The sequence below is a fragment of the Synchiropus splendidus genome, chromosome 5 (assembly GCF_027744825.2).
Source record: "Synchiropus splendidus isolate RoL2022-P1 chromosome 5, RoL_Sspl_1.0, whole genome shotgun sequence".
Classification (NCBI taxonomy): domain Eukaryota; kingdom Metazoa; phylum Chordata; class Actinopteri; order Syngnathiformes; family Callionymidae; genus Synchiropus; species Synchiropus splendidus.
In genome coordinates, this window is record NC_071338.1 from 24,750,387 (window position 1) to 24,772,871 (window position 22,485).

The window sequence follows — 22,485 nt, forward strand, 5'->3', positions numbered from 1 at the left end:
ACCCTTTCCGCTGGTGGTTGTGACGGTCACTTGCTCCTTTCACTTCAACTCAATAAATCAGTGGGGCAGTGTAATTTATTCAATTATTTAAAAAGACTATTTCAATGTTCATGTGTTTGTGCTGAACTAGTGAAGCACATCGGCTCAGCAGCTTCAGCCCACTCCAAATCACAGGCTCTAACAGCTGCTTGCTCAATATTATAAATGTGAAATATAGAATACAGTCGTCATGAATTTATGTGTCGTTACGTAGGATTATTCATTGGCTTATCTGAAGCCTGGACTCTGGACCAGGGAAAGGTGTAAGGAATTTTAGTTCAGTTTAGCGGTCATTATTCTTATTATTTTTTGCTTGACATTTGGTTTGGGTTCTCAGGTTTGCTCTGTTTTTCATTTACATGGCTGGTTAATAGCACCTGCCACTCTCAGGCAAAAGGCAAAACTGGTTTGGATGAATTGCTGATGTTTTTGGTGGCCACCAGCCAACCAGATTGTTGAAATCAGTGCCAGTCTTTGTTTGAAGTGTAGGATTGTTCTTTTCATTTCTGAGTTAAGATATTGACATTTTATCATCACTAGAAATCGAGTGACACAAACCAGAGCCAGTTCTTGACACTGTGGGAACATATGCACTAAATATCCACACGGCTGCGACTGAGCTAAATGCACTTGGTGGTTGTTCTCATGAAGTATGTGGAGCTTCCTGCCTGACTGGTGAAGCAGCGAGTCATCAGACTGGGCTTCAAGTCAGCTCCTAAATCTGAGCAGAATGATCTTCTCCATGTCTCAACGCTCGCTGGGCTGATGTCATCTGGACCTCTCTCATGCCCCATGACATTGTCAGTGTTTAAAAGTATATACGTTATACAGAAATCTTTGCTTTTTTTCTTATTTAGTGGGGCAGTGTGCATGTTTCTTTTTTAATATTCTTTTGTTACGTATCCTTATATTTGCTTTTTTTTATGAAGAATATCACTAAATTAAATTGTATCTTAGCAAAAGTAAGAACTTTTACCTCATATAAGCCTCATATAATACATTAAAACTGATAAAGACTGAAAGAAGACTTGCTGGGTGTGTTCATGAGGTCTACTTTCAGTCTGTGTTTGAGTTTAATCAATACCAACCTCTAGGGTTTGGCAGAAAGGCATCATTCTTTGAACCTGAATTTCAATCTGAGAAGGCATGGCCATCTTAAACGGTCTATTTTTGACTGGGTGATATAACAGCAGAGATCAGAGGCCCAACAAAAGGCTGGATGTAAATGTTTTCTCCTGCTCAGTACATAGATAATGCTAAACCAAGTAAGAGGCAGACAGATGTGGTGTGCCTCAGGGTTCAGTGCTAGGACCCAAATAGTTAGAACAAATGAACCACATGCTGTTTGTAGACAACACTAAACAGCAGAGAGGATCTAAAAACATGAATGGAGAACATGGAAATGGTGATGAAGAGAATTACAAATTGGCTAGATATAAAACAGACTCATAAATGCTGATAAGGCTCATAAATGCAAAAAATTAAGAACTAAATTTACAGTCTTTTCTATTCGTGGACGGTGACTTGTGCTTGAGGTGAAATGACTGTTTAGACGAGCCGCTCATGGAGGCAGCACAACAAACAGCAGAATGAAAATATCCAGGCAGTCTATGTACTGTACTCTGATGTGTTCACACTTGAAATGAAAAAAACAAGAGATTTGCTGATCCCTACCAAGTTGCAGTGCAGACCTCGACCACTCGCCACAGAGTAGAGTCAAACTGAAAGCAAAAGTATGGACAAAAACACACTAATAAATGTGATGAGACTGAGTTGGCACTTAGTCAAAACTTCAAGTCTGTCGAAACTTGGCATTTGATCTAGGCCAGTTCCAGATCATGGGTGGGTTTTTAACTGATCCATTTCCTGGAGGCAAGTGTGAGCAGGTTAGTTTTGTTTCTTGTTCACAGTTCACACTCGTCCAATGTCTCACGGTCAGGATCTAAGATGGGACTCTTCCTTCTTTTGGCTCTTTTGGGGATTGATGGCGCAAATGCAGGTAAAATCTGTTTCTGACCTCTCACCCATGCGAACGTGGAAGAAACGACGGGCAATTGAAGTCAAACTGAAAACCGTGGCTCTATTGAATGACATTTGCTGACACAAAACAAAACAACCTGATGTTCTCAGTTGGTGTTGTGAATGTGTGTTTGGAACTATCTCCTGCGGTAAATTCATGTACTATATCATTTGTTAAAATCCATGTAGCGCTCGCATTCAAATGAAATAATAATAATAAAAAAGTAGTTCTGGTGCACAAGTTTAAAAGTTTTTTCTTATCGTTCATGATGTCAACAGCACAAGTGACTGAGAAGTACAGCACCACAATATGGAACCAAATACTAATTTCTGGTCTTCCCAGAGCAGAAATCAAGAAAGAAAATAGTCTTGGTTACTTTTCATGTATAAAATTAAAGTGCTGTTGAACAGTGTGGAGCTGAGGGAAGACGCAGTAGAACATTTTTGTTTACACATTACACAACACTGCATCACAGGGCTGAACAACAAGTATCAGTGAGAATGAAATGGCCACTATTTGCATTGTCGAAAAAAATATATAAAAATCCAATTAAAAGTCGAATAAAGTCCTTGATGGGGGAAGGTGTGACTTACATAACCATTGGTCAGGTCAAACTTCCTCGTGGTTCAGAGATGCAGACTCAATTTCAAATCATTCCCTGGTGGGGAAACAACAGCAGATTGTGGAACCAAAGCCAGTAATTTGCCAGTAATCGGTGTGGGAGCTCATCCTTGCCTGGTAAAAAGTCACCAGAAGAAAAAGAAGATCGAAGCTGCTGAAGTGTGGGGAAAAAAACAACCTCCACACTGGTAAAAAGCTTGTTCGTGCTAATTATGTATCGTTTTTTTTTTTTTTTTTTGTCAACGTCAAATCTAAATGGTTTGGGGAAAATATTGAATTGCAATTTTTTTTTTGACAATATTGTGATTTGTGTTGCAACATGTGTTTTTTTTTGGGTGGTGGATTTTCTTCATTGTTGACTGTACACAAGCAATAACATGGAATCTACCAGAATCAACATATAAACACTTGTCAGCCAGGTCTTGTGTGTCATGTAACAATTCCAATTTGGTCTCCAGAACATCTCTACCGCCGGTTCAAACAAACAAAGCGACACTGATGACTTCCAAAGCTGCCTTTAGACCCAGTTTCACATTCAAAATCCAGTGTAGGCTTGAGATTTTTCTTACCAAATAACTGGCTCAGGTAGTCTCAGGCGATTAGTCTCCCTTGTAATTGATTCCAAGAGCCATTTCCTCTGAAAGGGCAAGGATCTTGTGCTACTATGACAGATAAGACCCTGCGGCTTTAAGTGAAATCTGTATTTTGATTTATTTCCCTCATGTAGTTTCCATGTTATTTTGCCGACTGGCAGCTTCCTTAACTTCTATCCAGTTTGTCCATCGAGTTCAGATCTATTCAGATTAGATTAGTATTACGTGATTCCAAGAGGTCCTATCACTGTCTCAGTTATGATGACTTCCCATGATGCCCTGCAGCGCTGTCAACCAATCACAGTTGTTGACCACTTTAATGTGGATTTGTTCGGCAAACAAGCTTAATGCTGCTGAGCCATGTCACACCAGACCAGTGGAATTACAGGCGTTGTATTTACGTTAAAGTGCATTGTTTGACTGGACTGCAAAGCATCACGAGAACTTTTTAAGTTTAAGTCACAGTAACTGAGTTTCTTGTTGAGAGTGAGGTAAAAGTAATTATTTAATCGACTAATACAAAGAACAAATTAAACTATGTTTCACATCTTTAAAATATATACACATATTTAAATAACAGAAAGTACAGAAAGATGTATATTTTTTGGATGGGATGTGAGCGGATAGAACAATAAATATTCATTTAAAAAAGAAACGCAGAGAAATACATAATATTATTTTATATAATACAAGACTTTGGTTCATTGGATCCAGTCATGCATCTGAGCACAAGGAGAGTCACTTGTGTCTTCACACTGATCAGCTGCAGTGTGCCCCACCTTTTGTGCTGTGGCTTGGAGCTGACAAAGTTTAAACTGAGATCTAAGAATAATATAAATAAAAGAATAAAAGAATAGAACGACATGCATTCAATGTGCTGTGTGTTAGTTTGGACCCAAAGTACACGAAGAGTAGAAACGGGATGGTTGTGGATGTGTTCACCTTCGTCTCCCTCACACACTCGATAAGCGACACAAGTTCAGAGGAACAGATCTTGATGCAACGTTCAGAGTCAGAATCACTGTGATATTGTTGGAGATGCTTAAGAGACAAATGACAATTTATAACCGAACAGAGTGTAACAGAGTTGAAAATTCATAATTTTATTTCAAACCTGCGGCTCCAGAGACTTCTAGTTGTGGCTCCCTTCAAGCGTTGACTCGTGTTTAGCTGGTCACTACTGACATGGCAAGTAAAGCACAAGTACAAGTAAAGCTGCATTCATGTCTTGAAAGTATCGGTTTGAAAACGTCCTCGATTGTGTGCGACACCAACAATGTTATAGAGCAAGGGTTTTTACTTGTGTTCGGTGAAAGCATTTATAAACGTGAGATTTGGTTCTTTGTCACTCAAAGTTACTTTTTATTTTTAAATGGTCCTCACAGTTTCTTCTTCCCTGCAGGGATTCACTCTCTCATCTATCAAGCAACTGCATCATCTGGAGTTCATCACTTCCCAGAGTATGTGGAGGTTGGTTTGGTGGACGATGTTGTGTTCAGTCACTACGACAGCAACAGCAGGAGAGTTGAACCCAAACAGGACTGGATGACCCGACTCACTGATGATGATCCGGAATATTTAGAAAGAGAGACACGGAGGTGCAGGGATGACCAGAGGAGCAGAAAGAACCTCATGAGGGAGGTTCAAAAAAGATTCAACCAGACTGGAGGTTTGTTTGGACTCACACATTATTGGTCAGTTCATACTTTGCATCTGCTGTGAAATTTGCTGTCAAGCTCCTTGTTTGAGCAATCTGTGAAAAAGTACTGAATCATTGAACAATGGACATGTGGGTCAAAAGGTCTCATGAAGGTCACATGTATTGGTTATGGTTTAGAGCTCTATAAACACAAAATGCACTCACCACATTTTTGGCTACTTTGAGATTTGTGGCTTCAAGGTCAAAGCGATGCTCACCACGGTGAACAATATGGACAAATTTTCAAGCAAGTTATTCAATACCAAGACAATGCTGCATGACTGTGGATTGCGTGAAAACCACATTAAAATCCATAAATAAAATCATTATGATACGCAGGATGTAGAAAGTGTGATGTTCCTGGCTGGCTTTAACCATCCTTCAACAGCAAGCAGGGAGCGACCTTGTTTAAATTTGAGATTGTTGATTTAGCGATATTAAGTATTCGAGAGCTCAGTTTGATTCGTGAGGAGTCAATTTCTTAAGATGGTGGAGGAGAAGTGAAGTCCTTTTCAACAGTGGATTTATTGACCCTTGGATTTGTCTTTCAGTTCTGAAAGTGAGGCAATAAACATGACCAACAATACAATCACATTTCACATCAATCATACTATCATACTATCAAATTCTGCACTCTCATATAGATACATCTCCTGAGTCACTATAATTTGCACTTTCTCCGACATCCAATAGAATCGTGTGGTTCAACACTGACCTTTGCTTGACGACTAGGGTGCAAATCTGAATCAGAATCGGAATCATATTTTATTATAATTTATTTGGAATAAAGTGCTGACAGAAAAAAATAAAATAAAATAAAATAAACAACAAAGGCTGTTCACAAATTCAACAGCACTAAAGTAATCACAGTATATTTAAATGAAGTGAAACAACGTACCACGATAACATTGCACACGTAATGCACACACCTACGGACGGTTGTACGACTACAACTTGGACTCACTCTCTTCGGAAACTGCAAATCCCGAGCACCAACCCCAACACACGTTGAACAAAAATACTCAGCACACTGACGCGACACTACACCCTGATCTTGGATGCAACAACTGATGCTGCGCAGCTCTGCAAGGTTGCTGATGTGAATCTTAGTTGCCATCATCTTCAATTGTAGTCGTCTTCCAGTAGCAAGTGGAAAGGGGCGTGTGCAACGCTTCAAAATAAAAGCCTTTTCATCATTAATGTTGATGTTGAATTTCCCCACTGGGTTACTAAAACAAGCCATCTGATCTAATCTAACATCTTAAAAGTTCATATATCGAAATAGACGCGATAACGCAATATCATTATATCTTTCAGTTCAGTCCATCTTGAGATACCATCCTTTTCACACCTCACTAAAAAATGTCTCTCCCTCAGGTGTCCACACACTTCAGGTGACACACAGCTGTGAGAGGGACAATGAGACTGGAGAGGTCAGAGGTCATTATCAGTACGCTTACGATGGACAAGACTTTCTATCGTGGGACCTCAAGACTTTGACATGGATCGCAGCGAATCAACAGGCTGTCGACACCAAACACCAATGGGACAACGATGAAGGTCGTAACAAATATCTACAGTACTACCTGAAGACCCACTGTCCTGCGCATTTGAAGAAGCTTCTGGACTATGGGAAGAGCTCCATCCAGAGAACAGGTAGTCACATGACCTGACAGGAAGTTACCTCTTTATTCCTGACTGTCCAACATCTGTCCATGCGTGAGTGACCTGCCCATAGTGTCTCCCACCTCTCACCCAGTCTCTCCTGGCTCTGACCCAGTTACCCTGGATAGCTGGGACGAGTGCCAAAGGAGAGATAATCTGTTTTTAATTCATGTACTCCCTCTGTCTTTCCATGTTCCGTTTATCATTCAGTTGAATTTATCAAATGCCAGCTGAATCATGTGACCATCAACTCAGCAGCGGTCATGTGACCCTCCAGCTCTGGTGTCTCCTCATGTTGTGATCTCTCATATTTCCTGCAGGATTCTGTGCTCAGTCCAGAAATGAAGCAGAAATATCACTGACCATCCAACTGTGTGTGTCTTCACCAGAGCTTCCATCAGTGTCTCTCCTCCAGAAGACTCCGTCCTCTCCCATCGTCTGCCACGCTACAGGCTTCTACCCTCCACGAGCCAAGTTGTTCTGGACCAAAGACGGAGAGGAGCTTCACCGAGGTGTTACAATTGAAGAGGTCCTCCCCAACCCTGATGGAACCTACCAGATGAGGGCCCAGCTGAAACTGCCAGACCCGTCTGAAGACTGGGAGAGGTTCACCTGTGTGTTCCACCTTGAAGGTGTAGAGGAAGCCTTGCTCACCAAACTGGACAAAGAGGCCATTTTAACCAACGGTAAACTTTAACTCTTTCATGACTGAGCTTTGCTGCATCAAGTGTTTTCTTCTCATGTCACCTGACCCCCTTGATCCCGAGCAATCTTTTAAGTGCTAGAACTTTGGTCTACTGTCTCTAAGGTTTGGCAAATGTTTGAATTCATGATAAAGCAGTGGAAAGATGTAGGCCCTTACATTGTTTTGGAAAATTGAGCTTCAAGCTGCTCACCACAGAGATCGAAAAATGTGAAAATGAGGTACATTTGCTCATACAGTTGAGCCACATTATTTAAGAGCAGAGTGAAGTACTGTGATTTATCAACACTGAAATGAATGACTCTAAAATCAGTTTTGATTCAGGACATGGACCATGAAACCAAGCCCTAGTGGTGACTGTTGGATACATGTATTGTACTGACTACAACAGGTGGATTATTCATCATAGCCTGTAACACGTCTTCTCCGCATACATTGCTGCTACTGAAAACTGAAACAATTGTGGTTGTGTTTGTAGTAGTACTGGGGTGATTGACAGTACTTGTATTATAGAGTGCTGGAAAAGTGCTTGAACTTGACATGTGAAAAGGTGCGTGAACCCTGAGAACAGGAGGTGACAGGTTTGTCTCTAGAGGGCGTCGACCATAGTCTTGATTGATGAAATAATTTTTGTCCCAGCTAGCCAGGGTGTTGATTCAAAACTGAATCTGTGATTCAACATCCATTCAACTAATTTTAAGTGTTTCAAAAATGAACATCCCACCTCATTCCAATCCATGTGACCTTGGCTCCAAACTAAACCCTCATGTTTTATGTTCCACACCAGGGAAGCCAGAGGACCAGACCGTCCCCATCGTTGTCTCAGTGGCAGCTGTTCTCATCATCTTCACTGTTATTGGTCTTTATTATTGTTCTCTTGCTTCTGTTGGAACGGACCGGTCCACAAGAGCAGGTGAGAAGACAGGAGCAGACTTGAGTGACGTTGACCAAATCATTCACAAACAGAAGGCAACAAAGATCCAGAGACACAATGTTCCACCACAAGCTTGATGGCTTCACACGTCGAACACAAAAACCAGTCTGGTTGAACTTCAGTGAAGGTCCATCAACGTTGTGATGTTCAAAGTTGTTGTTTTCTTTTTCAGGCAAAAGACAAAGAATTGGTGAGTAAATCATGTTTCCTTTCATCTTCTGACATCATCAACAAGAATCATCTCAGATGAGACTCTTATGATGTTGATGAGGATGTGAGCTGAGAGTGATTCTCATGTTGCAGACTCCAACAGTTCTGCGATAGAGTTGCTTTCAGACAACTAGCATTCAGTCTCATTGGGGCGTCTGCAGCAAGAAGGTCCTGCGTGAGGTGAGTGGTGACTTGATGTTGTGCAGCTGTTTGTTCTCAGAATGTTGGAGACACAATGTGGACTGAGTGAAGCAGATCAAGAGAGTGACTCCCAGTAGAAACCTGGAGTTCATGTCTACACTGCAAAGAGTTGAATCAACTGAACTGACTCTGATGGACTTGAACAGACTCGTGTCTCATGACAGACATGAACAGTCCTTAACACTGGTTCCAACAGACTCTCGTGAATTCAAACATCTTCTCTCAGGACCTCACTGAACTCATGTCTTCATTTCAGTGACTCAACCCATGAGTACGTCTATCTAATGGTCTCCGTTCAGCTGTGACTCGTCGTTTACTCGACTGAACTCTAATGTTCTCTAGATGACTGAATCGACTGTGTGTCCTGATAAGTTTCATAGAACTTAAGTTCAACTGTAACTCTCAAGTTGATCTTCATCAGCAGGACTGTTGCCATGGTGATATTCAACATGAAGAAATGTTTAGTTTGACTGCAGCAGAGTCACAGATGATTCTGTGAGGATTTCTCTTCTCACTCAAATCCATCCTCTCTTCACTTTCAGCTTGAAGGAGTGTCACAGGGAAAGAAGAGTGGAGACATCCGTTTTCAAAACTAGAACTAGAGGATTGCTAGAAGTGATCTTCATGCATTTTCTGTGGCACAGACAGCAACAGTGCACCCGCGGCTTATAGACCGGTGAGGCTTATGTCCGAAAAAAATCTATTTTCCTACTTAGATTTCATGGGTGTGGCTAATATCCCGGTGCGCTTTATCGTCAGGAAAATACTGTATATTTTTTTATTCACCATATTTTTATGCTGGCGTTGTGTTTGAGTTGTCATATCTTTGCTTTGTACACCAGTCTGTGTCAGGCTGTTGCACTACCTCCATTCCTGCTGCAACAGACCAGTAACAAAACAGGTTTTATTGGATTCAAGCACAAAATGCAAAGTTTGGGGTCGAGATGTAATTTTTTGGGATAAAATGTTTGTGATGATCACCTTGTTCCAGACTGCTTTGATCTTATGGCATTACCATATACAAAGGAACAACATACCTCTCGGTATACCACATTTAATACAGGTATCAGGTAAACTTGTGCAATTTGAATGTGTTTTTTGTATGAGATTCCCTCTCTCTCACGCCCCCTGCTGGTTCTTCAAACTGTAGTTTGCAGACAGTGGATCAGACCCACAGCTTGCGCTCCTTACCACTACCACTAGATGGCGGCCTTTCAACCCCTGAGCTATTGGTGAATCTCTCCAGCAGGTGCTGCAGAACACAGCAAACATCCTCTACTAAATTAAAAATATTAAAGTAATATTGTCTCATTGTATTATATACAGAAAGGATGTGATAATCATTAGTGTTTCTTCAGTGACCACTAGGTGTCAGTGTTGTTTTAGATACTATGGATAATGACCTACAGGTAAGGACAGGTGGGCGGAGCTCAAGGTGGGCGGAGCTGAACCTTGGCACTTGTACACACACACAGTAAAACGTTCCGAGTCCGCTGACAGTAGTTTGTGTCTGCGGTCTCGTACTCCTGACTGACCCTGAGATGATGATGACAATGAGACTGGTTATTTTGGTACTTTGGGGAATACATGGCGCGACTGTAGGTAAATGATCATTTTATTTATCTATTTTTTTATTTTAATTTCTCATTGTGTGCTACTCCTTCATCAACCGATCACCACGTTCGGTTGTTGTTCTTGTTGGTCTAAAGTCAGATTGTAATGAACAGAAATTGAAGATTGTTCTCCAGTGTCCAGTTGTCCCATGAGAAAAACAAATACCAGTTACTCATTTAGATCCACACAGTGATCACCTTTTAGCCCAGTGGCAAAATTGTCAGCCACTTACTTCATATATTTCGCGTGCAATTATACCAAACGGACAGCAGATGGCAGTAGCGCTCCGTTGCTTCCTCCCAATGTTACCATAAGATTTTTTTTTTATAAGAATTCCTGACTCATTTGTTTCTTGACCCATTTCACACATTTCCTAAAAATAAAATAAAAATATCATAGAAAAAGAACAAAAAAAAAAAAACATCACCATGGCAAAATAACCCCTTCAGTGCAGTAATAACTCACCCAAATATTAGACATAGGTTTTAGTTGTGAACAGAGGTGCTGTAGGTCAACTTCCATGTGAGTACTGTGTAACATACAAACCAAAACCTAGTGAAACATGAAAGTATCAAGCAGAAAATGTTTAGTTTTACTGTAACAATTTGAGAGTGATGTAGTTCATTAGGAATTGTGGTCTACTGTGTCGCACAGCCACCAGTGTTCAGGACCTCTGCTACAGAGGTGCATACAGGAGGAGGAGGCTCCTCCTTCAACCTGTATTGATTTGTCTTGGTCTAAAACGACCTTTTAGCAGCAGATAGAGATGGTGTGGAAATGTGGGTTTCATAATCATAGCAGTATCATTCAATCAAAAGATGCACTGACCCTATTAATGAGGTCAATATTCAATGAGTCTATTATATTAGGACATAACTGGACCCTCGATTTCTTTAGCAGCTCCCATCTCATGCTTCTTTTTCTTCTTGATTCCCCCACTGGATATGTGTATTACTATTCTCTAATGTTTAACCCTTTCCACTGGTGGTTGTGACGGTCACTTGCTCCTTTCACTTCAACTCAATAAATCAGTGGGGCAGTGTAATTTATTCAATTATTTAAAAAGACTATTTCAATGTTCATGTGTTTGTGCTGAACTAGTGAAGCACATCGGCTCAGCAGCTTCAGCCCTCTCCAAATCATAGGCTCTAACAGCTGCTTGCTCAATATTATAAATATGAAATACAGAATACAGTCGCCATGAATTTATCTGTCGTTACGTAGGATTATTCATTGGCTTATCTGAAGCTTCGACTCTGGACCAGGGAAAGGTGTCAGGAATTTTAGTGGTGAGGTGAAGCTTTTTGTGTCTCACACTAAATGCTTTCGAGGTGCAGTCATTATTCTTATTATTATTAACTTAACATTTGGTTTGTGTTCTCATGTTTGCTCTGTTTTTCATTTACATGGCTGGTTAAAAGCACGTGCCACTCCCTGACCAGCAAAACTGGTTTGAACGAATTGCTGATGTTTTTGGTGGCCACCAGCCAACCAGATTGTTGACATCAGTGCCAGCCTTTGTTTCAAGTGTAGGATTGTTCTTTTCATTTCTGAGACATTTTATCATCACTAGAAATCGAGTGACACAAACCAGAGGCAGGTCTCGACACTGTGGGAATATATGCTCTAAATATCCACACGGCTGAGCAGAATGATCTTCTCCATGTCTCAACACTCGCTGGGCTGATGTCATCTGGACCTCTTTCACTCTGAGGACCTTCTTGTGGAACTAAATGCTCCTGTGTCTTTGTCCTCTTTACTAACACCTGTCTCTTCTTTTCCCTTCCCTGGCCTCCGACTGTCCAGACCATCTTTACAAGCAGCTCTCTTCTTTACTTTCCAGATTCAGTCGTTTCAATTTCAGTTGTGTGCTGAACGTTACCCACTGATGGACGTGAGGGGCTTGACATTGTCAGTGCTTAAAATTGTTTAAAACACATGTGATCCAGAAATCTTTTCCTCTTTTTCTATTTTCTTTTTGTTCTCCAGAGAACAAGTTTCACCCTTTCTACTGATGATTGTCGTTTGCTCCTGTGTGTGCATGTATCTTTTGTTCATCACGTTGCATATCCTGCTATTTCCAGTTATTTTCAAAAAGAGTATCGCAAAAACAGCAAAAAACGAAAGGTTGACTGCAAATACTGTCTCCTCCTGCTCAGTACGTAGATAATGTTAAACCAAGAAAGAGGCAGACAGAATGTGCAGCGCCTCAGGGTTCAGTGCTAGGACCCAAATAGTTTGAACAAATGAACCACTTGCTGTTTGTAGATGACACTAAACCGAAGGGAAGAGCTAAAAACATTGAACACGGAAATGGTAATGAAGAGAATTCAAAATTGGTTAGATATAAATAGATGCTCATAAATGCCGAAAAGAACTTAAATTGAAGGTCTTTTCTAATTGAAATGTGGACGGTAACCTGTGGTTGACAATTAATAGAAAGAGCCCAGATCAAGTATCAGAGGTGAAATGACTGTTTAGACGAGCCACTCATGGTGGCAGCACATACAGTAATAAATAATGAAGACAGTCGTGTATGAACAAGTACAAATACGACTTGAATGAAAGAGTGTTGAGAACAGTGTACTGTACTCTGATACACTGCTACAAAATGAGGGATTTCAAGAAAATGCATCTGACACAGAAAGTGCTGGATTACTCCTGAGTTGGTCCGGCTCCAGATCATGGGCGGATTTGAACTGATCTGATCTTCCTCGTTCCCCGGAGCAAGTTAGTCTCGTTTCTCGTTTATTGTCAGGATCTTCGATGGGACTCTCCCTTATTTTGGTTCTTTTGGGGATTAATGGCGCAAATGCAGGTAAAATCTCTTTCTGACCTCAGCTTGCTGATAATGATTTAATTCCCGCTGCTTCGAAATTTAATTGTAATGAACTAAAAGAAAATGAATGATCAAGTTATGGTCGATGCCGCGTTGTAATCCACACACGATGGATAAACGCTAACACATAATATAATACTGTCTTCAGAAAATACTTTTCTTCCTCTATCACTTCCTGAATTATTAAAATGCCAAAGTTTTGCTCAAAGACTGTTAATGTTCAAGCTTTGAGGTGGTGTTCTCCCTTCTTCCGTACTCTAAATGCTTTCGCCACCAAGATGGCGCTGACCCATTCGAACATAGAAACAGACTCAACTCTCTGCCCAGTAAACCACATGTAAGTCCCTTTGTCTCCCATTACTCTGTCGTGACAGCCGAGTTGTTTTTAAACCTGATGGGCCTCTGACACCATCACAACGGAATACTGGAGTGTTCCTTGTCGGTCCAACGGCTAACGGCTAAAGTGACGTTTACCTTGTGAGCTTTATTGACGATTGTAGATCATCAAAGTTTAGATTTAAAAGTTGGCTAAAAACTAAATGATTAGGGAAGAGTCACTGTTGCTATGAAGCTAGCTGAGGCATAGAATGTTAAAGATTTGTCTTGAAAATGCCCAAACTAGAATAAAATCATGCAAATGAGATTGTGATAGACTTAAAACAGCTATTTAAAATAATAAATAAATCCTGATATATTTTTCCATATTGCCCACCCATCTATAAAGACATCTATAAAAAATACATTTTCTGCCATTTGTTTGTGCAAATAACATGCCAAAATAGCCCAGAGTCAGAAACTACAATTTTTCACAAATTAAAAAGGATTTTCTTCAGGATTTTTGACGAAGGACAACTGCGAGGTTCCTTTGGTGGTGTGCCATGGCTTAAAAATGGTTGAAAAACACTGAGTTACACAATATTACATCAATTGGTTGAACTACAATAATCTGTGACAATGAAACAACAACTATTTGTCAATTATTACTTGTCATTAAAAATCTAAAAATCCCATTAACAGTCAAATCCAGTCCTTGAAAAGGGGAGATGTCAGTCATGTTTGTCATAACCTTCAGGCAGCTCAAACTTCCTCATGGTCCAGGGATTCAAACTCAGTTCAAATCTTTCCCGGAGGGGAAATGTCAGTAAATTAAGTACCAGAGCAAATAATTTTCCATGCATCCATGCATATGGAAGCTCATGCCTGCCTGGCAAAAAACTCAGAAGAGGAGTGGAATCGTTTTCTATTATTCACCAAACACAATCAATAAATCATTCTATACATGGCCAACATGACGTCTGATACAATCAACATCAAAAGACTTCAGCCATGTTATGATGGAATTAAATTACGTGATGCATACATATCTTGATTTCACATAGTCATTTTACATTATTTTTGAATGTTTTGTTTAGTTATTTTTCAATGGTCATCAATGTTTCCTCTTCTCTGCAGTGTTTCACTCACTGAAATTCATCAGAACTGCATCATCTGGAGTTAAAAATGTCCCAGAGTTCATGGAGGTTGGTTTGGTGGACGATGTTGTGTTCAGTCACTACGACAGCAACAGCAGGAGAGTCAAACCCAAACAGGACTGGATGACCCAACTCACTGATGATGATCTGGAATATTTCGAGATAGAAACATGGAGGTGCAGGAATGGCCAGTGGACCAGCAGGAACCTCATGAGAGTTGTTCAAGAAAGATTCAACCAGACTGGAGGTTTGTTCACAAACACACGCACTGAAACCTCTTTGTCGATACCTGTATCAACACCTGCTGTGAACAGGCTTTTAGCGAGGAGTTTGAGACAGACTGTCCCTATTTTGTATATGGTGACTATATATGGCACAGCTGTCGCCCTCTGGGGGGCGGGGTCTAGGGCCAGGCCACCAGACGACCCACCAATAACAGCAGCCTTCCATGCCGTGGCGACCAATCAAATGCATGACTCATGAGAGGCGGATAACTGCAAGATTTCTCCTGAAAACAAATATGGCCCCGCAATGGTAAAGCTGTGGGTCCACGAATGCATGAGAGTCAGTGGATTAGGGTGTAATTCAGGGAAATTACCAGGAAGAAACTTAAACAGGAGTGTTTGCACTGAATTCAATTAGGTGCTACAGCAGTTCAAGACAGAGTATCGGTCAGGAATCATGATACAGGAGGAGGTTGAAGAGTTGAGGAGGATGGTCCTGATTCAATGTTCTTTATTCGCAGCACTCAGTAAAGCATCAATATTAGTCTGTAATAAAGTAAGAAATCACAACTCACGTCAGGTTAATAACACTAGTTAACAATGATGCAGACATTTCTAAATCCACACACTAACACAAGTAACACAGATTTATAAACAGTATAATGTCGACACAAAGCGACCAACATGGAACTACACACTAGTCGGACTCGGTGACATTTCGACACACATAAACTACGACCGAACGTGCGTCCACACAACATCATGCTTAATATGAGTAAGACTCAACTTACTTCCACTCAGTTACTTAAATGCTTGAGTGTTGCTGAACCAGGACGCGATGTGAACTGTGACCGAACACTAACTCCACACCCAGGGAAAAAGGAAAGATGGGAAAGGATGTAACGTAAAATGCAAATGAGCAACGGGCTCTAAAAGTGACAGACTCATTATTATGAGCCTTTTATACAAAACTTTATACAAAACAAAACCAGAGTGATGGCACTGTGATTAGAGCAGAGTGATCGGAAATGTATTTTTCTTACAGACGCCCCTCTGGCTACAAGTCTGACTGTGAATTCTGCTCTCATGCTGCATGTTAGAGTGCGGTTTATGAAAAGAGTGATGAATCTGAATTTCACAGTGTGTGTGTGTGTTTCAGGTGTCCACATACTTCAGGTGATGTCCAGCTGTGAGTGGGACGATGAGACTGGAGAGGTCAGAGGTCATCATGAGTACACTTATGATGGAGAAGACTTTCTATCGTTGGACCTGAAGACTCTGACGTGGATCGCTAGAACTCCACAGGCTGTCGACACCAAACACCAGTGGGACAATAATGAAGGTTATAACAGATATCTACGGTTCTACCTGACGACCCAGTGTCCTCAGCGCTTGAAGAAGCTTCTGCACTACGGGAGCAGTTCCCTCCTGAGACCAGGTAGAGTCACATGACCTGACAGGGAGGTTGTCTGGTGTTCTATTTTCATTAGAGATGCACTGATCATAGTTTTCTGGCCACTCAGCTATTTTTGAAAAGCTTGACCTGCCCATACCCTTTTCTTTTTTTTCCCTTACAGACAGGATACACTTTCAATATTTGAAACTTGTTTTTTTTGAAAAACAAAACAGTATTTTGTTTTAAAGAATTCATTGTAAGTGATGTTATATAATGGAAAGAAATTATCACAATTTATTAGGGAATAATGAGATAAATATTAATTCATAAAGCAACTGAGGCAGTAACTAAAATAAAATTTTCTGAACAAAAACAAAACAACACATATAAGGTGTGCTGAGTTTCCTATCAGGCTGCAAATGCATCTAACAAGTATCTCTGGCTCTGCATATCATATTACATATACTTACACACCGCGACCCTATGCAGCTCCACACTGACAATGTTGTCATGAACTGACACTTGTGTTTCCTACGGTCCTGGAATGCATCACAACTGGGATTTCATGTGATGACTTTAGGTGGAGCTGCTTGTGTGTGTTGGTTAGCAGCGTGTCTGTCTGCTCTTTAACTTTGTAATCTGGTTCATGCATCGCTACAATACATGTGTTGTGGAGCATGTAGCAGGTGACCTTGGGTGATGAGGCCAGTAGATACGATCGGCTTGTGAAAAATTAATCTGCAGATCCAGCGTCCTGCACATTAAGGATATTGGCAGCGGTTGGTCGTTGCTACCCTGATGTTAATACTGTTGCTCTGTGAGTTTGACTATTTTTCTGTCCTGTATGAGATTGTGCTGGATTTGGATTCTTCACTTCAAGTGTTCCTTCAGTGACCAGATCAGTCATATTTGTTAGTCCAGTTCTATTTCATATGTGCTCCGTCCTCTAACGGCCTTCGCTATTGGTTAATCCGCATCGAGGCACTGGTCTCGGCCTGAGACTTTGATTGATTGGCTCTCCGCCCAGGAAGGCACCACCCACCACGTATAACTCTCCCCTGCTCCCGCCGCTCTGCTCCTTTTTCCACTCAGCCTGCGACTACAACCATCAGGTTAACATCGGACAAGCATGACGCCTGTGTCGTCTACTTGGGCCATGACCACCTGAGACTGCTTGACACGTGCCCCGACTGTGTGGCTCTTCCAGGAGAGGAGCGCCGCAGGCGGGCGGGCCTAGCACGCTGGAAGGGAGTCAACCAGGAGTCGGCCTCTCTTCCAGCGACTCAACCTCTTCAACCCGCTCCCACACCACCAGGAGGAGGCCCACCTGAAAATTTTCCCGGACGACGACGACGACCAGGGAGTGGTGGGCGAGAGTGACAGTACTCCAGCGGGCCTAGCCAGAGCAGGTACCCGATGGATGAAATGCCCCAACGTTTCCGTGAGGCAGCGTAGACACTAGGAGTGTCCCTCCCTGTCCAGACGAACCGGAGGAGGAGGATTTTTCGGTGCCTATGTACTTGCGCGCCTCCCCATCCCGGCAGTGGGGGGGAGTGGGGCGGAAGACTGGGGGTCTTGCGCCACACGTGGCAGAGGCGGTCTGGGCTTGCTAGCTGGTGCGCAGCGAGACAGCTTTCGCCGTCTAACTGGTCTGTGGCGGAGGTCTTGTCCTTCCTGCAGGAGCTGTTGGACAAGGGCCGGGCAGCGTCTACAGTCAACGTGTTTGCGGCTGCCATTTCGGCTGGGCACCAAGGCTTTGGCCGGGTCTCGGTGAGGAATCACCCGATCATTAAGACATTTCTTCTTGGTGCTCAGCGCATTAGGCCTCCGGTGAGGAGCCTAATTCTGCCCTGGAGTTTGCAGGTGGTTCTAGAAGGGCTCTGTAGGACCGCTGGCGGCCCCTTCGTTGGATATTCTGTCCTTGAAGACGGCTCTTCTTCTGGCCTTAGCTTCGGCTAAGAGAGTGAGCGATCTGACAGCCTTGTCTGTGAGCTCACGATGTATGTCTTTTGGTGAGGGTCTGACCTCTGTGACCCTTCATCCAAACCCGGCTTTTAGACCGAAGGTCATTATGACTTCTTATCGGTCTCAAGTCCTGATGTTGAGGGCCTTTTATTCCCCACCTCATCAGACTGATCAGGAGGCTAGGATGCACCGGTTGTGTCCCTAGCTTGCTATGTGGACAGGACAAAAGACTTTCGTCTGACCGACCGGAAGCCTGAAGGGCAAAGCTGTCACTTCACAGCGTCTTGCCCACTGGGTTTGTATGGCCATTTATGCGGCATACAAGGCTCTGTGGCCCCGGAGGGCCTCAGAGCTCATTCAACTAGGGCCATTTCCTCATCTGCTGCGCTTTTCGGTGGTGCTTCCATGGAAGACATCTGTAAAGCTGCTTCTTGGTCTTCTGCTTCAACCTTTGCCCAGAACTATCTGAGAGACATGACGGACACTTCAGTGGCTCACACTGTTTTGTCTGTCCAAGGATCTTCGACCATGGCTGGACCCTCTGGTTGTTGAAGTTTGTTCTTTCCTTGTCAGGTCTTCTGTAAGGCCATGCTGGGAGTGAACTAATGCCTACGGCCTTCGCCGTGGTTTTTAACCAATAGCGAAGGCCGTTAGAGGGCGGAGCACATATGAAAATGAAATGATGGTTACTCATGTAACCCAGGTTCTATGAATATGTGCGTAGCCCTCTAACTGGCTCTAGCAGGCCTGTTTCCGCTGAGTTCCAAAAGGAGCAGAGCGGCGGGAGCAGGGGAGAGTTATACGTGGTGGGTGGTGCCTTCCTGGGTGGAGAGCCAATCAATCGAAGTCTCAGCCCGAGGCCAGTGCCTCGATGTGGATTAACCAATAGCGAAGGCCGTTAGAGGGCTACGCACATATTCATAGAACCTGGGTTACATGAGTAACCATCATTTTGACTGATGAGGCTGTGAGAAGAGGTGCAACAGAAGATAGCAGATTCAGACTGTGCAGTGGTCATGTGACCCTCCAGCTCTGGTCTCTCCTCATGTTGTGATCTCTCTGATTTCCTGTAGGATTCTGTGCTCAGTCCAGAAATGAAGCCAATATCAGTGACCAACCAACTGTGTGTGTCTTCACCAGAGCTTCCATCAGTGTCTCTCCTCCAGAAGACTCCGTCCTCTCCCATCGTCTGCCACGCTACATGGTTCTACCCTCCAAAAGCGAAGTTGTTCTGGACCAAAGACGGAGAGGAGCTTCGCAAAGATGTTGATATTGGAGAGGTCCTCCCCAACCCTGATGGAACCTTGCATAAGATGGCTGAACTGAAACTGTCAGACCCGCCTGAAGCCTGTGAGAAATTCAGCTGTGTGTTTCAACTTGAAGGCAAAAACGTCTTGCTCACCAACCTGGACGAAGATTTGTCCATTTTACCCAAATGTAAGATTTATCATACATTCTATTTTAGTGCATTTTAATACAAGGTATTCAACAATGATGTCAGCAGTTACTGAGACTCTAAGTCAGTCTTTGTTTTATTGGAGCGAGACTCAAATGAGTGACAGATTCACACATTGAAGGGTTAAAAAGCACATCCCAGAACTTTCTAGTCCCTTAGACCTTGGCCCCAAAACACTCAAGTTTTGTGTTCCACACCAGGTGAGCCAAAGGACTGGACCGTCCCCATTGTTGTCTCAGTGGCTGCTGTTGTTCGGCTTGTTACTGTTGCTGCTGCTATAATTGGAGTAATCAAGAGGAGAAGAGCAGGTGAGAAGACAGGAGCAGACTTGAGTTGACTTTGATCAAACCATCCAGAAACTGAAGGTGACAAAGATCCAGAGACACAATGTTCCACCACAAGCTTGATGGCTTCGCACGTTGAACACAGAAACCAGTCTGGTTAAACTTCAGTGAAGGTCCATTAATGTTGTGATGTTCAAAGTTGTTGTTTTCTTTTTCCGGCCAAAGTACAGAAACTGGTGAGTAAATCAGGTTTCCTTTCATCTTCTGGCATCATCAACAAGCGTAATCTTAGACTTGACTGTCGTGATGTTGATGAGGATGTGAGCTGATAGTGATTCTCATATTTCAGTCACCAACAGTTCGAAGGAGGATCTGAATCCACTGGATCCCCCGACTGAAGCTTCTGCACACGGTGAGTCACTGAGGAACATTCTAAAAGAGTCCAGAGAAGAAAAGCTGCTTTGACTCTCCTGTTAGTGAAGAAGAGAGTGCAGGAGCGGTGGAGTACCTGGAGGAGTGTTTGAGTGACAGCAGACACACCAGGATTTAGGGCACAGAGAGACCATCCTCTTCTCTCCTGAGACGTCTTTGTCATGGAGTCTGGTAGGAGGAGTCAAGGTCAGAGAGGAGTCAGCTGCAGAGACATTATGATGGGATGCATGAGGAGAAGAAGAGGGAAGGCGGAGGTGCAGGAGAGGTGAACATGAAGGTGGTCCATGTGAAGGAGGAGGAGGTTCAGGACACAGAGTTGAGTTGATGTTGTGCCCCCTAGAGGAAGAAGAGGCTGAGAGGAGAGGAAGGACCTGCAGGAGGTGAGTGAGGATGAGCAGAGGGAAGGTGGACCTGCTGTAGTGACCCTGAGAGAGAGAAGCTGGACAAGGGGATCATCATCATCATGTGTCATGTTCTTGTTCTGCCTCCACCAGTGGGTCTCCAGGTTCAATCCCAGTGTTTCCTTATTTCAGGCATCGGACCTTCGGAGTTGGTGGATCTCCTGGAGGAAGCTAATGCGTGAGGTGAATGGCGACTTTATGTTGAGCAGCTGTTCTCAGAATGTTGGAGACACAATGTGGACTGAGTGAAGCAGATCAAGAGTGTGACTCCCAGTAGAAACCTGGAGTTCATGTCTACACTGCAAAGAGTTGAATCAACTGAACAGACTCTAGTGGACTGGAACAGACTCGTGCCACATGACAGATGTGAACAGGCCTGAACACTGGTTCTAACAGACTCTCGTGAATTCTAACATCATCTCTCAGGACCTCACTGAACTCATGTCTTCATTTCAGTGACTCAACCCATGAGTACTTCTATCTAATGGTCTCGACTGTACTCTAATAGACGAATGAATCGACTTGTGTGTGTCCGAATCAGTTTCATAGAACTTAAGTTCAACTGTAACTCATAAGTTGATCTTCATCAGCAGGACTGTTGCCATGATGATATTCAACATGAAGAAATGTTTAGTTTGACTGCAGCAGAGTCATAGACGATTCAGCGAGGATTTCTCTTCTCATTCAAATCCATCCTCTCTTCACTTTCAGCATGAAGAAGTGTCGCAGGGAAAGAAGTATGGAGCTGTAACAGTGCATCAGCAGACGGGAAGAACCATTGCTGTTTTGTTGTCACTTTATTTTTGTTTTATTTCATTTGATTCTGCTTACTTTTGTCTGGTTTTGTTTTTGTCCTCTTTTCGTTTCCTTGTTTGGTTGTGTCGGTTTTGGTTCATTTTGTTTTTGTGATTTGCCTTGTTGCCTTGTTCTTGTATTGCTTTACATTAGTACGACAGAGTTGTTACTTCGCGCGCGGGTTTAGTTTCTTGTGATTTGTTCATGTTGGGGTTTGTTAGATGTTCTTCTGCTATTAGTTCATTTTTGATTTTGTCTGTCATTTTGTTTGTTCAGTTCCCCGTGTGACCTGGTCACCGAGTTACTCTGTGGCAGAGACTAACCACATTACCTTCATTTAGCTGCTGGGGCCCAGTGGTACTACACTTCCACAGGTTTGTGCAGCTGCACATGTTCGACTTGGTACATTTGTTGTTGTTTGTTAGGATTCAATGCCTTGGATCCTGTCCTCCATCCCAGTCAACCCCACCTCCACTCAAGTCTCTTTTCTTTTATTCATGATTTTGTCAGTGCTGGGTACACACTGTATTTGTATCAATAAATTATATTCATATTTATCTGTAACTGGAACCCTGTCTCATGTCTCTGAAGTAAGTGCTTGCGTGTCCTTAGTTTAATCATTCTTTGGGTGAAATTCCCAAAGTGGTGTTGTTGGACTATTTTCCTAATGTTGCTGCATTCTGTTACCCCTAGCTACCGTTACACCCGCTTTTTTTATATATATATAGGATGTGATAATAATGTTTCTTTAGTGACCACTTTGTGTCAGTGTTGTTTTACAGTTGACACTATTGACGGTTACTGACTTACAGGTAAGGGCAGAGTATTGGAGGTCAAGGTGGGCGGAGCTCAACGTTTACACTTGTGTCAGTTAACCCCTCGTCTGCTGACAGTAGTTTGTGTCTGCGATCTCAGTCTCCTG

The 22,485-nt window shown here is 42.7% G+C and overlaps 2 protein-coding genes across 7 annotated transcripts; both read left to right on the forward strand.

The window, feature by feature from the left end:
- The first annotated feature begins 1,864 nt into the window (after positions 1-1,864).
- On the forward strand, positions 1,865-9,954 carry LOC128759658 (H-2 class I histocompatibility antigen, Q9 alpha chain-like). Of its 2 annotated transcripts, XM_053866790.1 has the most exons (8): positions 1,867-2,038; positions 4,676-4,942; positions 6,350-6,628; positions 7,027-7,323; positions 8,128-8,253; positions 8,447-8,464; positions 8,578-8,664; positions 9,228-9,954. In XM_053866790.1, exons 1-7 carry the CDS (start codon positions 1,987-1,989, stop codon positions 8,616-8,618), a joined length of 1,080 nt encoding a protein of 359 aa, XP_053722765.1. In that variant the 5' UTR covers positions 1,867-1,986; the 3' UTR covers positions 8,619-8,664; positions 9,228-9,954. The 2 variants fall into 2 exon arrangements, 1 of the variants encoding a protein (XP_053722765.1); XR_008414608.1 differs by having other exon boundaries at positions 1,865-2,038; positions 8,128-8,464; positions 8,578-9,954.
- Positions 9,955-10,093: 139 nt separating this feature from the next.
- Positions 10,094-22,124, forward strand: LOC128759657 (major histocompatibility complex class I-related gene protein-like). 5 transcript variants are annotated; one of them, XM_053866785.1, is made up of 8 exons: positions 10,094-10,287; positions 14,591-14,857; positions 15,994-16,272; positions 19,336-19,632; positions 19,852-19,959; positions 20,285-20,347; positions 20,901-20,951; positions 21,480-22,124. In XM_053866785.1, exons 1-7 carry the CDS (start codon positions 10,227-10,229, stop codon positions 20,948-20,950), a joined length of 1,125 nt encoding a protein of 374 aa, XP_053722760.1. In that variant the 5' UTR covers positions 10,094-10,226; the 3' UTR covers position 20,951; positions 21,480-22,124. The 5 variants fall into 5 exon arrangements, 4 of the variants coding, with proteins under 4 accessions (XP_053722760.1, XP_053722763.1, XP_053722764.1 ...); XM_053866786.1 differs by lacking the exon at positions 10,094-10,287 and adding an exon at positions 12,257-13,117; XM_053866788.1 differs by lacking the exon at positions 19,852-19,959 and having other exon boundaries at positions 10,095-10,287.
- The last annotated feature ends 361 nt before the right edge of the window (positions 22,125-22,485 follow it).